Source organism: Rhinatrema bivittatum, chromosome 6 (genome assembly GCF_901001135.1).
Source record: "Rhinatrema bivittatum chromosome 6, aRhiBiv1.1, whole genome shotgun sequence".
NCBI classification, from domain to species: domain Eukaryota; kingdom Metazoa; phylum Chordata; class Amphibia; order Gymnophiona; family Rhinatrematidae; genus Rhinatrema; species Rhinatrema bivittatum.
The window spans coordinates 252,847,998-252,861,587 of NC_042620.1; the positions used below are offsets into that span (position 1 = coordinate 252,847,998).

Genomic DNA, 13,590 nt, shown 5'->3' on the forward strand with positions numbered 1-13,590 from the left:
TGAGGTGCGGCTGGGGCCTGTGCCAGAGCTGGTTTTCCTCTTATGTTTGTTCCGAAAGGACTGGCCCTGCCTGTGGGGCGAGGGGCTTGGTATGTACTCTTGTTGGGTCTGAAGTGCTGTGATCCTCTGCCCCTAAGTAATCGGGGAGAGGGGCGTTGGCTTTTGTTCTTGTCTTCCGGTAGCCGAGGTACCGGGGATTCACCCCATTTGTCAGCTAACTTCTCCAGTTCGCTTCCGAACAGGAGGGCTCCTTTAAAGGGCATTCTTGTGAGTTTTGTCTTGGAAGTCGCGTCGGCTGACCAACTTCGGAGCAAGAGTTGCCTTCTGGCTGCCACTTCTGATGAGAGACTTCCCTGGCTGAGGTGTGTACCAGGTCAGAGGTCGCATCCATGAGGATGGATACCGCTGGTTCTAGTGCTTTGCCAGGTGTGGCGGCATTCCTGGTCATGGATAAGCAGGCACGTGTTACCACGGCACAGCAGGTAGCAATCTTTAGTGACATAGCTGGTATGTTGAATGACTGTTTAAGGATGGATTCCAGACGTCTGTCCTGGGCATCCTTGAGTGCCGCTCCTCCCTCAACTGGGATGGTAGTGCGCTTTGTGACTGCGCAGACCATGGCGTCCACTTTGGGGAACACTAGTAGATCTTTGGCTGAGGGTTCCAGTGGATATAGGGCTTCCAGGGCCCAGGCCCGCCCCTCCCCCCCCCTTTGAAACTGGTCTCCGGGGCATCCCATTCCAAGTTGATCAGCTGTTGTACGGCTTGCAGCAAGGGGAAATGGTGGGAGGCCTGACAGAGCCCTTCTAGGACAGGATTCATCTTTGGTTCCTCTGTGGCATTTGTGCCTGGAATGGCGAGCTCCTTCAAGCTGAGAGCCACGAGATCTGGTATATCATCTTTGGAGAAGAAACGCCTCATGGCTCGGTAAGGTTCCATTCCTGGAGGTATTTCCCCTTCCTCCAGGGGGTCTTGATCCTCGTCTGAGGTGTCCGTGTTCCCTATGGAAAGGCTTTTGGCCGGGGGGAGCACATCACTGGAAGGCCTGGAGGGCCCTGGGAGGCAAGGGTCCTCTGGTGGCGGATGTGTTTATGCCATCGGTGGCGGTTGCATGTGGACAAAGGTGTGTAGACCCTTAAAGAATTCTACCCAGGAGAAGGATCCTGGGTGTAGATTAAAGGCCGCTGCGTTCCCCAGGGACCTCGTTTGGGGTATAGACTCCCGAACTGCTATGGAGACAGAAAATACTGAAGAGCAGAGCTTCCTGCACGGTTATATGTACTGGTGCAGACGTCAGATTGAAATCTGACCCCATCTCCAACTGCTAGCAGGAGCACACTATACCCATTGGTCCTGAATCCATCTGCTACACGCTAGGAAATGCAATATTTTTACCTGACACTCCCCACCCACTCCCTGGCCATACCTTTGTTGGTCCAGCAGGCTAGACAGCACTTCCCATGCTCTGTCAGGGATATGATGACTGCATCATATGGTTGTGCTAGGCTCTGGAGCTGTCTCACCACACAGTAGAACAAACAGGCCACTGCAGGGCCGCAGGAATGCTGTCTGACTATGCTAACCCAAACTCCAGCATTGGGAAAATGAAAGAAGAGTTTACCATCCCAATACTGTTTTGTTCCTTTTTATCTGCCTTTATTTTAACTATGGAAAGTTTCAGGGTGCAATGCTCATCCTGACAAAAAAAAAAAATCACAGCACTTAAAATTTATTTTTAACTAAGAAAGGAAGAGTTAGGAAATCAGACTAATCCGACTATCCACTACCATCCCTCCAGAGCTGGTGGGACAATCTCAGTCAGGGGCCACTGACCCACTATTTGGACCTACCTGGGTAAGACTTACTTGACTAAAGGGGAATCAGTCATCCAAAGCCCCCCCCCCCCCCCCCCCCCCCCCCCCCAGGAACGACTTTTATCCAACCTTTCCAGCTGCATGGAACTTGCACATATAGCATTTCTGGAGACAGAGAATATTAAAGAGCTGCAGCTGGCAGAATACCCTATCAAAGGTGATGTCAGCAAAACAGTTCTCCATGCATCTGGACCAGTCTCGATAAAGAAAGAAGAGATAGCAAGAGTAACCAGTTGTAAAGTGCCTGCTAGAAGCAGTGTTCAGCAGCATGTTACTACTAGCTCACCTCTTGCATGTACCCTCTACAAATGTCTATGTATCAGAAGACCTAGGGAGCATGAATGGCCATTGTTCCTCTTGTTTTTCCAATGAAACTGCTATGGGGTGAGAGATGGAGAATGGTGGCGGTGGTGCCACCACCACAGATTCTGGTGCTCAGCCTGCTCTCCTTCCAGATCCTTGCTACCTGACATGCAAGGTCCCTTCATTAAGAGTTCATGGCTGCGTATGTGCACTCATAATGCATACGGACAGACAGATGGACAAATCTTCCACAATATGCATTCTTGCTATAGCGAAATGCGCCTAAAAAGGATCCAAAAAAGAAGAGAGGAATACAGGCAAGTAGAGACTAAAAGAAAAAAAGATAAGGAGAAAGATAAAGAACAAGAGGGAGAGATGGCAAAGAGCAGATAGACAACCAAGAAGAATTAAAGGAGAACAGAACAGTATGATACGCAACATAGCCCAACAAGGCAGACACATGCACAAGAGAGACATCTCTTGAATCAGAATATGCGCAATAGTAGATGAAGATGGGCAGTGAGGCACCACAGAGAACAGGAACTAGGCTGAAGGGGGGAGAAGTAGAAGATTGAAAACCTAGCTGCTTACCTTGCAGTTGCCGAGGCAGGCCCATAGTGACATGGCGCACTTGAGTTCCTGTCAGAGTCAATTTGTTGCCCTGCAGCTGGAACGTGATGGGTTTGTTGCCCTGTGTTCCCTGGAGGGGTTTGTTTGCCAGGGATGCAAGCTGTGCAATGCTGACTACCTCACCAGCTGCATAGACACATAGAAAGAGGGAAGTAGTTTGTGAGCAATCCAACTATTATAGTACACCCAAACACACCAATATACAGTAAAGCACCTTATATCTGAAGTGCCTTTATCTGAAAATAAAAATCATGGACTTCAACTCAGTCTATTATCTGGGAAAAACGTAACATCTGAAAACTGGTTTGCTCGATAGGTTCCATTATCCACAGAAACTCTCATTATTTAAACAAGCCTGATCCCAACCATTCCGGATAAAAGGTGCTCTACTGTACCACCCCGTTGGGAGGTGCAGATTAGAAAAACAAAACGAGGTACATTGCTATAAATCCCTACACTGAAACCATATGCTAGCAGAATACTTCACCATAACACAAAACCCAAACCTTTTCCAACCACAAAAATAAGTGGCTACAAAGAAATAGAAACTTCAAGTGGAGGGTGAAATATAAAACAGTCATACTGATTGGCTACCTATTCACTTCCTTGGATAAACATGATGTTGTGAATTTATAGTCAGAGGATCCTAAGTTCATCACAGAGAGCTCTGCTGGATGTGCCCACCACTCGGCAGACAAGACTTGCCGACATGACCTTCTCAATAGCTGCACTGATGCTCTGGAACTCTTTCCCACAGCAATTAAGGGTAGAGTGTATGAAGTCATTCAAAAGCTTACTAAAATCTCTGTTATTCAGACTTTTTTCTTGAACTAGTGGCAGAGGGACTAGATAGCAGAAAATTCTGTTTGATTAATTGGTTAGTTTGATTTTTAAATTCTTGAAACATTGTATATGTTCTGCTGTAAGCAGTCTTGAGTCTCGGCATTGGCAGCATATAAATGTGAATAAATATCAAAATGGAAACCCCAAGCAGCCAAACTCTGCATGCAACGCAAGAAGGGAGAAACACAAACAAATGCATTTCTTCCAGAAATGTGCAAAATACAAGAGCACATTGCTTTTCTGATACAATTTCCCTAAATAATTTGGAGAGTGTTTATTGAAAGAAGTTCCTCTGTGATTGGGGTTGTTGGATTTGTCAAAATACAAGAAATGCATAATTTGTAAACCTGACAGAAAATAAGAGATTTCAAATAAGAGGAAAACTATAATCCTTGGAAATGCAGGAACAGTGCACACTGCATAAAGTATTTTGCAATCTAGCATCATGCCAGAAAAATAACCTATATCCACAGACAGTAGTGACCACTACCATTACTTAATATATTACCTTGGCAACACATACTAATAAAATCTATTTAAAATGAATGAAAAGAAAGAGAAAAAGCAACACTCTTACCTGTCAATTTTCTTTCAATAACTTCAATTATTACTGATGAGTATACGCAATGTATTAAACCAGAGTTGTCACTAGGGGCTACTAAAGCAAAAGTCCCTCAGCTTCTCCTCCTCCTCTAACTGCACCACAAAATTATACCCACCAATTTGAGTACTTAGCTAAACATATATACCAAAAAAACTAGAGGGTTATCTTTTCTCACCAATCTTAACACAAGTTTATGTTTCATTTTTTTATTAGTTTTCTTAATACATCATAACCTATAAACAAACCACAACTGGAAGGTACCTCTGAAAACCAGATGGGATTTCTTTTGTAACTTCAAAGCATAACAATGAGTCCATTAAGCAACAGGTTTAAGAACAGAAGGTTTTATATTTCATACCAGCCACAAAACAAAAACTGTTTTGACTTTCAGAAAAAATGTCTTCTCCAAACAATTTTAATGCTCTTAATAACCAGAAAGTAAAAACTTCTTTTCATTAAGATTTGGTAGGTTTCAGACATGGTATAAGGAGAATCATCTTGATTAATGTGAAAAACATGAGATTTTTGGAAAAAATTCTGAACTTTAACTAGGCCACTTATCAGTAAATAAACTGGAAAAATGGAGAAGATGAAGACAGAACCCTCAATTCAATCACTTTTTTGGCAGAATACTTAACCAAAAAACAACTTCAAGTTTAAAGGGATAGAGAGAAGTCGCTGCCCTTAGTCTCAAAAGAGGGTTTCATTAAGGCAGTGAGCAGCAGGTTCAAACTCCATGACATAAGATACTACAAAAACAGACATAGGAGTTCTGGGGGGGGGGGGGGGGGGGGAATCAAGATGGAGGCAAGTCGATAGCTTCAGCTCATCTCATCCGACGCTGTGATTTGGATTTTTGCTTTTCCCGCTGATGACATGCCTCCTAAGTACAAGGGGAAAGTGTGCGTGTTTCCCTCGGCACCTTCTCTCCCTCCCGGGCAGCGAATCATCCCTGAACTGGCTACAATCCTGCCGTTGGGAGCGGCGGTCTCCGCTGACAAATTCGGAACAGGAGCTTCCATTTCACCTGGGGAGATTTCTTTAAGCCCTCCCGCCTTAAAGACACTGCCGGCGTTTTCTCACTTGCTCCCTCTGGACTCGGCGCTTGCAGGCCTGACTTTACCTAATGCGGGACCTGCTATCGAGGGAGTTGCCCCAGAGGGCGGAGTTGGGCAATCAATCTCGATGGCAACGAGTGGGGGCTCAGAGGCTGCCATTACTGCTCCCTGTCCTGACCATCTCGGTATAGGTGAGTTTGTTTTAAATTCTATACTGAATAAGCAGCCTTCCTTAGCCCCAGTAACAACTTTGGCCTTCTATCTCTGGTATCTCCACCTCCAAAGCCTGCAGTGGTGACTCTAGACCAGGGGTGGGCAATTAATTTTCCCATGAGGCCGCATGAGAAATTGGGATGGTTTTAGAGGGCCGGACTAATATAATTAACTCAGTTCTCAATAGCCCTACTTATGAAAAGACAGCAGTTTACCACCAATGCATGTCCTCTGAGAAAACACAACAAATAAGACCGATACAAACGCTTACATGCTAGCAAAATATCTCTTCTCGGTAACAGACACAGAACCGACCTAACATACTCCCAGGATCTGTAGTAATGCACATAAACTAATCCGCACACAGTTACACCTGTATTATGGAATACACTCAAACAGGAGCAACCCTATCTATGAAAAGGCAACACTACAAATATTAAATCAGGTCCTAAAAACCAATACACCTCTTATTAGGAAAACAGAACTAGCAAGCACTATAGATCCCCACACAGAAATAATTGTAAAACTATACTAATAAGCAGAATAAATGTTTCAAAACAGCTATGAACAGAATAACATCCAACAATTAAAAACTCATAAAAACTATTAAACATTCTCCAAACACCAATAAAATATTTTAAAAAAGCAGACATCACACAATTAAAATGGCAGTCAAGAAAAATAAACTTAAAGCCACCTTTACTTACCCCGTCCAGCAGCTCTCCTACTCCCCTTCCCTGCAGGCCGTGGCACACACCAGAAGCAGCAGTAGAAGCTAAGCTCTATACTTATGGTCCTCTTCCTTAGTGCCCATGTCTCTCACACACACACACCATATCAGTCATGCCCCCATGACCAGTTTCTGTCTCTCACACACCAATCATCTCCCAAACAGTCTTTGGCACACACACACCAGTCACCTTCCTGAACAGTTTCTCTCATGCCATACACACACACACACACACACACACACACAGGCTTCCCACTCCCGTGTTCTACTTACATATATGGGCTTCTCACTCTCATAATCACTTTCTCTGTCTCTCTCTCACACACACACACACACACTCACTCACCAGTCTCTCACTCCCATGCACAGGCTTCTCATTCCCATAATCACTTTCTTTCTCTCTTTCACACACACACACACACACCAGTCTCTCACTCCCATGTTCTCTTTCAGATATACAGGCTTCTCCCTCCCATGATGTGTCTCACACACACCCAGGTTTCTCACTCCCATGCTCACTCTCTTCACATGCACAGGCTTCTCATTCCCATAATCACTTTCTCTCTCTCTCACACACACACACACACACACCAGTCACCTGATCTCACTCATGCACACACACACACACACACACAGGCTTCCCACTCCCAAGTTCTCTTTCAGATATACAGGCTTCTCCCTCCCATGCTGTGTCTCACACACACCCAGGTTTCTCACTCTCATGCTCACTCTCTTCACACGCACAGGCTTCTCATTCCCATAATCACTTTCTCTCTGTTACACACACACCAGTCTCTCTCATTTCCATGCTCACTCTCCATGTGCACAGGCTTCTCATTCCCTGAATCACATTCTCTCACATTCACACACACCAGTCTTTTTCTCTCACACACACAGTCACCTTACCAAGCAGTCTCTCTCTCTCATGCATGCACACTCACCCAGGTTTCTCACTCCCACAACTCCAGCCTTCTTACGCTCATGCTTTCCCACATACCCAGACTTCTCACTTCCATGCTTTTTCTCTCACACACACACACACATACACACACACACACACATCAGTCACCTCCCTGACTAATGTCTCATACTCTCACATACACATCAGTCATCTCCCTGAGCAATCACTTTCATTGTCTCTCACATACACACACACATCAGCTCTCTGACCAGTCAATCACACACAGGCTGGCTGGCTGGCTGCTTCTCACTCTTTCTCTTACTCACTTCCTCTTCCCCTCACCCCCTGGAGCACAAATGGGAGCTGCAGCAGCCCCCGCAGGCCAAGAAAGAAGAATCCCATCGGCCGCGGGAGGCTCATGCTGCTGACTCATTTCTCGATTACCGGCTGCTTCAATTGCTCGGGGACCAACGCTGCAGCCGACGCGGCACAGCTCTTTCTCCTTCCCGCGCACTGCTCCGTGTATCACTTCCTGTTCCGGGTCACGGGAGGGGGGGTGCAGGCGCGGGAAGAAGAAAAGGCCAGCCGCGGGTGCCACAGCTTCTAACACCGCTGCCGTTACCACTGGGCTTGAACGTGCTGACAGCCCAGCGGCAACGGCAGCGGGAGAGACCGGGAGCGCGCGCCGCGGACCGGCAAAAAACTCCCACGGCCCGGTCCCGGTCCGCGGACCGGTGGTTGGGGACCCCTGAAAAAAGACCACGAAAGGCGGAACTGTGACATATGTAGGAAAGAAACTCTAGCGAAGGCACGCTGTCCGATTGGCCAGTGCTGGGCAAGCCTTGCCCAGCACCGGCCAATCGGGCAGCGTGCCTTCGCTCGAGTCACTCCCTCCCCCCCCACCGGACGCTGTAAAAAAAACAAAAAACAGTTCATTCTCCACTCCCTCGCTCCCCGATTGGCCGGCCAATCGGGGAGCGAGGGAGCGGAGAATGAACTGCTGCCTTCCCTCTGCAAGGGAAGGCAGTGTGCCTCATTCCCCGTCTGCTCTCAGCAGTGGGCGGGCCGGTCACAGACCGTAGGCGGGCCGGATTCAGCCCGCGGGCCGCCCCTTGCCCAGGTCTGCTCTAGACTCTCTTTGGGAAATTGTGGCTCCGCTGGGCCCTGATTTTAGGGCTGCTCTTCTCAAATAACTCAGTTATCCTTAAAGTTGGACACTCTGTCGCTGGAATATAATTCTCAATATACAGACCACTTTAATAGGATTCTGGGTTTGGAAGAAAAAGTGAAAGATGTCCAGAAGGTCCAGTCATCAATAATTCAGGAATGCATAGCTATAAACAGGAAAGTAGAATTTGTTGAGAATCGTCTAAGGCATTTAAATCTAAGATTTCTAAACTTTCCAAGGATAATAGGAGAACAGCATCATGTTATGCTTCGTAAATATATGACTGAGATATTAAAAATTTCTACAGAAGATATTTCCTCATTCAACAAAGTATATTTTCTTCTGTTTACAAGATCAAGAGAAGCTGAGGCACAACATCAAGTGGACTTAGAAGATTCCAGGAACTGCGTTAAGTTCTCAATTATGGAGATCTTTGAAAGAGCAACACTTTGTCTCATTTAATGAGAAGGATCTTGGCTTAGTTATGCGTAATTATTTTCAAAATATGGGAGTCAATTTCATGGGTCAGTTTGTTCTAATTTTTCCTGATTTAGCAAAGGCCACTCAAGAGAGGAGAAAAGGTTTTTTGTCCTTGCGACAGGAATCTCAGTCTTTGGGAGCATCTTTTTAGTTAAGATACCCATGTAAATGTATCATTAAATTAAATAAAGGAAAATTAGTTTCTTACCTGATAATTTTCGTTCCTGTAGTACCAAGGATCAGTCCAGGACACCTGGGTTGTGACCCCGCACCAGTAGATGGAGACAGATTAAAACTTGTGGGCGGAGCTACATATGCTCCTGTGCCAGTCACAGCCCCTCAGTCATACGTAATGTCAAAGTAGACAAAAAAATAGAACAACCAAACTAAATAACTAACCTTAACAGGGAGCCATTCAAGGACCCCCAACCGGAACAGAACCCCAAAACGAGGGAACGAAGCAATAACCGGAATAGTTAACAAAGAAATGAGCGGACTCTCCGTTTCTTCAGAACAGTACGGGCGGGATCCTGGACTGATCCTTGGTACTACAGGAACGAAAATTATCAGGTAAGAAACTAATTTTCCTTTCCCTGTACGTACCAGGATCAGTCCAGGACACCTGGGATGTACCAGAGCTAAATTACCGAGGGTGGGAAGCAGAGAGTCCCGCTCGGAGTACCCTCTCTCCAAAACCCCCAGAATTCGCAGCCTGAACATCCAACCGATAGTGTCTAATGAAGGTATGTAAGGACTTCCAGGTAGCTGCCCTACAAATCTCTTGAGGCGAAACCTGAGAAGATTCCGCCCAAGACGCAGCATGAGCTCTTGTCGAATGAGCCCTGAGACCGTTCGGGATAGGCTTGCCTCGTAACACGTACGCTGAGCCGATGGCCTCTTTAAGCCACCGTGCGATTGTCGTCCTGGAAGCCGGGCCTCCTTTCTTTGGGCCCGAGAATAGAACAAAGAGATGATCCGACACCCGGAAAGGGTTAGTGACTTCTAGATAACGGAGGAGAACCCTCCGCACATCCAACTTCCGCAATTCTTTCCATTGCGGGTCCGAATATTCAGCACCTGCGAAAGCGGGAAGCTCAATAGACTGGTTCAAATGAAACGGTGACACCACTTTTGGCAAAAAAGACGGAACCGTCCGCAGGGAAACTCCCGTATCTGAAATCCGCAGGAATGGCTCCCGACAAGACAAAGCCTGTAATTCCGAGACTCTCCGAGCCGAGGTAATCGCAACCAGGAAAACGGTCTTTAAAGTAAGATCCTTAAGAGTAGACCGTTTTAAGGGTTCGAACGGAGCCGTAGACAAAGAAGAAAGGACCCAATTAAGATTCCAGGAGGAACATGGATGATGAAGTGGTGGACGAAGATGTTTAGCCCCCCGAAGAAAACGAGAGACATCGGGATGCAGGGCCAGGGAGGAACCGCGAACCTTACCCCGCAAACAACCAATCGCCGCCACCTGTACACGAAGGGTACTACAAGAAAGCCCTTTGGCTAGACCGGCCTGAAGAAAAGCCAGAATATCAGAAACGGAAGCGGAAATGGGATCTAGCCCTCGGCTGATACACCACTCCTCAAAAACTACCCAGACACGTACATAAGCCAAGGACGTAGACTGCTTTCTGGACCGCAGTAACGTGGCTACCACAGCATCTGAATAGCCTTTTTTCTTTAGACGTTGCCTCTCAAAAGCCATGCCGCGAGACAGAAGTGATCCGCATCCTCCAAACAAACGGGGCCCTGACGAAGGAGCCCCGGAAACCCCTGTAGCCGAAGGGGAGCATCCACTGACAGCTGAACGAGATCCGCAAACCAAGGGCGCCGTGGCCACTCCGGCGCTACCATGATCACGTTGGACGGGTGCAACTCTATGCGCCTTAAGATCTTGCCTATCATTGGCCACGGAGGGAACACGTACAACAACACGTTGGTTGGCCAAGGAAGAACCAGCGCATCGACGCCCTCGGCTCCTCGCTCCCGACGTCGACTGTAAAAGCGAGGAGCCTTCGCGTTGTGCCACGTGGCCATCAGGTCCATGTGGGGCAGCCCCCACCGATCGCAAATGAGATGAAAGGCATCTTCCATCAGCTCCCATTCTCCGGGATCGAGGTGGTGTCGACTGAGGAAGTCCGCCTGAACATTGTCGACCCCGGCTATGTGAGACGCTGCTATGGAGTTGAGATGGCATTCTGCCCAACTCATCAGAAGCTTTGCCTCTTCCGCCACAAGTGGACTTCTTGTCCCCCCTTGGCGATTGATGTATGATACTGTTGTTGCATTGTCCGACAACACACGGACTGCCTTCCCTTGGACCAACGGGAGGAAGGCTTGCAGAGCCAGGCGCACCGCTCTGGTTTCCAGACGGTTGATGGACCACTGCGACTGGACGGAGGACCATCGGCCCTGTACCGACTTGTCTAGGCAGACCGCTCCCCAACCGGAGAGACTGGCATCCGTCGTCACCACTGTCCAGTCGGGGACCAACAGAGACACTCCGCAAGAGAGATGGCCCGGATCGAGCCACCAGTGAAGACTCTCCCGCGCCTGAGTCGTGAGTGGAAGTGGTAGGTGGAACTCTTCTGATACCGGCTTCCATCGGGAGAGCAACGCAAATTGTAATGGTCGCAGATGAGCGAAAGCCCAAGGAACCAACGCCAGTGTGGACGCCATAGATCCCAGAACCGTCAGATAATCGCGAACCAGCGGCAGCTGAAGACTTAATAATCGACGCACTTGACATTGAAGCTTGCGTGCACGATCCGCGGACAGAAAAACCTTGCCCTGCTTCGTGTCGAAAAGAGCTCCCAGGTATTCCAAGGACTGGGTAGGAACAAGCTGACTCTTGTTGAGATTGACAACCCAACCTAAGGTCTGCAACAACTGGAGGACTCTGGCTACCGCCTGACGGCAACAGGTTTCGGACTTGGCTCGAATCAGCCAATCGTCCAAGTAGGGGTGCACCAGGAACCCCTCTCGTCGAAGGTGAGCCGCCACCACTACCATCACTTTTGTAAATGTTCGCGGAGCCGTGGCGAGGCCGAAGGGAAGAGCCCGAAATTGGTAGTGTCTGCCCAAGATGCAAAATCTGAGAAATCTCTGGAAAGACGGCTGAATTCCGACGTGGAGGTACGCCTCCGTGAGGTCTAGGGAGGCCATGAATTCGCCTGGACGAACCGAGGCAATCACTGACCGAATCGTTTCCATCTTGAAGTGTGGAATACGCAGACACTTGTTTACTCCTTTGAGGTCCAAAATCGGTCGGGCCGTGCCATCCTTCTTCGGCACGATGAAGTAAATGGAATAACGACCCGTGCCTTGTTGATTGGGAGGAACGGGGACGATTGCTCCTAAATCTTCCAGGCGCCGAAGGGTGCTTAGCACTGCCGTCGTCTTTTTTGGGCACTTGCAGGGCGACATCAGGAACTTGTCTGCTGGAGTCCGTACAAAATCTAACGCGTAACCGTGTCTTATGATGTTGAGGACCCACTGATCGGAAGTTATTTTGGCCCATTCCTCGAAAAACAAGGTCAGCCTCGCCCCTACGTTTGGAACGGAGGCCAGAGGCTGCCGTAAGGAATGGACCCGCCGTATCTCATTGAGAGGCTTTGGGCCCCGTGCTGGACGGGGTGCCTCCCTGTCTGCCGTAACGTTTCCCGCGAAAGGACTGTGGCCATGAAGAAGCCCGGGAAGAAGTCGAGCGATAAGACTGACCCGAGGACCTCTGTGGACGAGATTTCTTGTTGCCTCGGAACCGGGATCTGGCCGAATAAGAGGACCGGGCTCTGGACCTGTCTTCTGGGAGTTTAAAAGCCCTGTTCTCACCAAGAGAAAGCATCAGATCATCCAACTCTTTACCGAACAATAACTTTCCCTTGAAAGGCAGAGCTCCAAGGTGAGCTTTGGAGGATCCATCCGCCGCCCAATTGCGAAGCCAAAGCAAGCGGCGCGCCGAGACAGCAGAAACCATGGATCTAGCGGAAGTACGTAGTAGATCATAAAGAGCATCCGCACCATAAGCAATGGCAGCCTCTAGGCGATCCGCCTGTGTGGCCTCTTCAGGGGAAAGACCTGCATTCGCCTGTAGAACTTGGGCCCAGCGCAAACTAGCCCGCATGGCATAGTTGCTACAGATAGCAGCTCGGACTCCCAATGCTGAGACCTCGAAGATCTTCTTGAGCTGCACCTCCAGCTTCCTGTCCTGTATGTCTCTAAGGGCCGTGGCCCCAGTGACCGGAATCGTGGAACGTTTCGTTACCGCTGACACCGCAGAATCCACCTTTGGAAGCCGAAGAAGTTCCAGTGCGTCCTCCGGCAAGGGGTAGAGCTTATCCATGGCTTTGGTTACCTTCAGTCCCAGCTCAGGAGTGTCCCACTCCCGAAACAAAATGTCCGATGCCGAGAAATGGAATGGGAAGGCTACCGCTGGACCAGTGAGTCCCAGCAGGACTGGATCCATGGTTGCTCCGGGGCGAGAGACTGTCGGTGGGGCTTCAACCCCTAACTCGTTGAGAATTGCCGGAATAAGCAGGGACAGCTCGTCTCTTCGGAAAAGACGTACCACCTTCGGGTCGTCCCCATCACCGGCTTGCGAAGGTTTGCCCGGCCCCGACTGGGCAGAATTGTCCCCCGTCGCGCCATCGACCCCCGTCAGGGGCTCATCAGGCGGATCCACCTCATCTTGTGAGGTGGAGTCGGTATCTATATCCTGCGGGACACCTCTTGGTGTCCGTTTTCTTGTCGCAGGGTCATCCCGGGATTTTTTCTTCTTTGG

The 13,590-nt window shown here is 48.7% G+C and overlaps 1 protein-coding gene across 1 annotated transcript in view; it reads right to left on the reverse strand.

Annotated features, from left to right (window-relative positions):
- SRCAP (Snf2 related CREBBP activator protein) overlaps positions 1 to 13,590 on the reverse strand; it is an 845,719-nt gene that overhangs the window by 388,017 nt on the left and 444,112 nt on the right. The window contains 1 exon segment of the mRNA XM_029606814.1: positions 2,769 to 2,933. Coding sequence (XP_029462674.1) covers positions 2,769 to 2,933 — 165 coding nt within the window.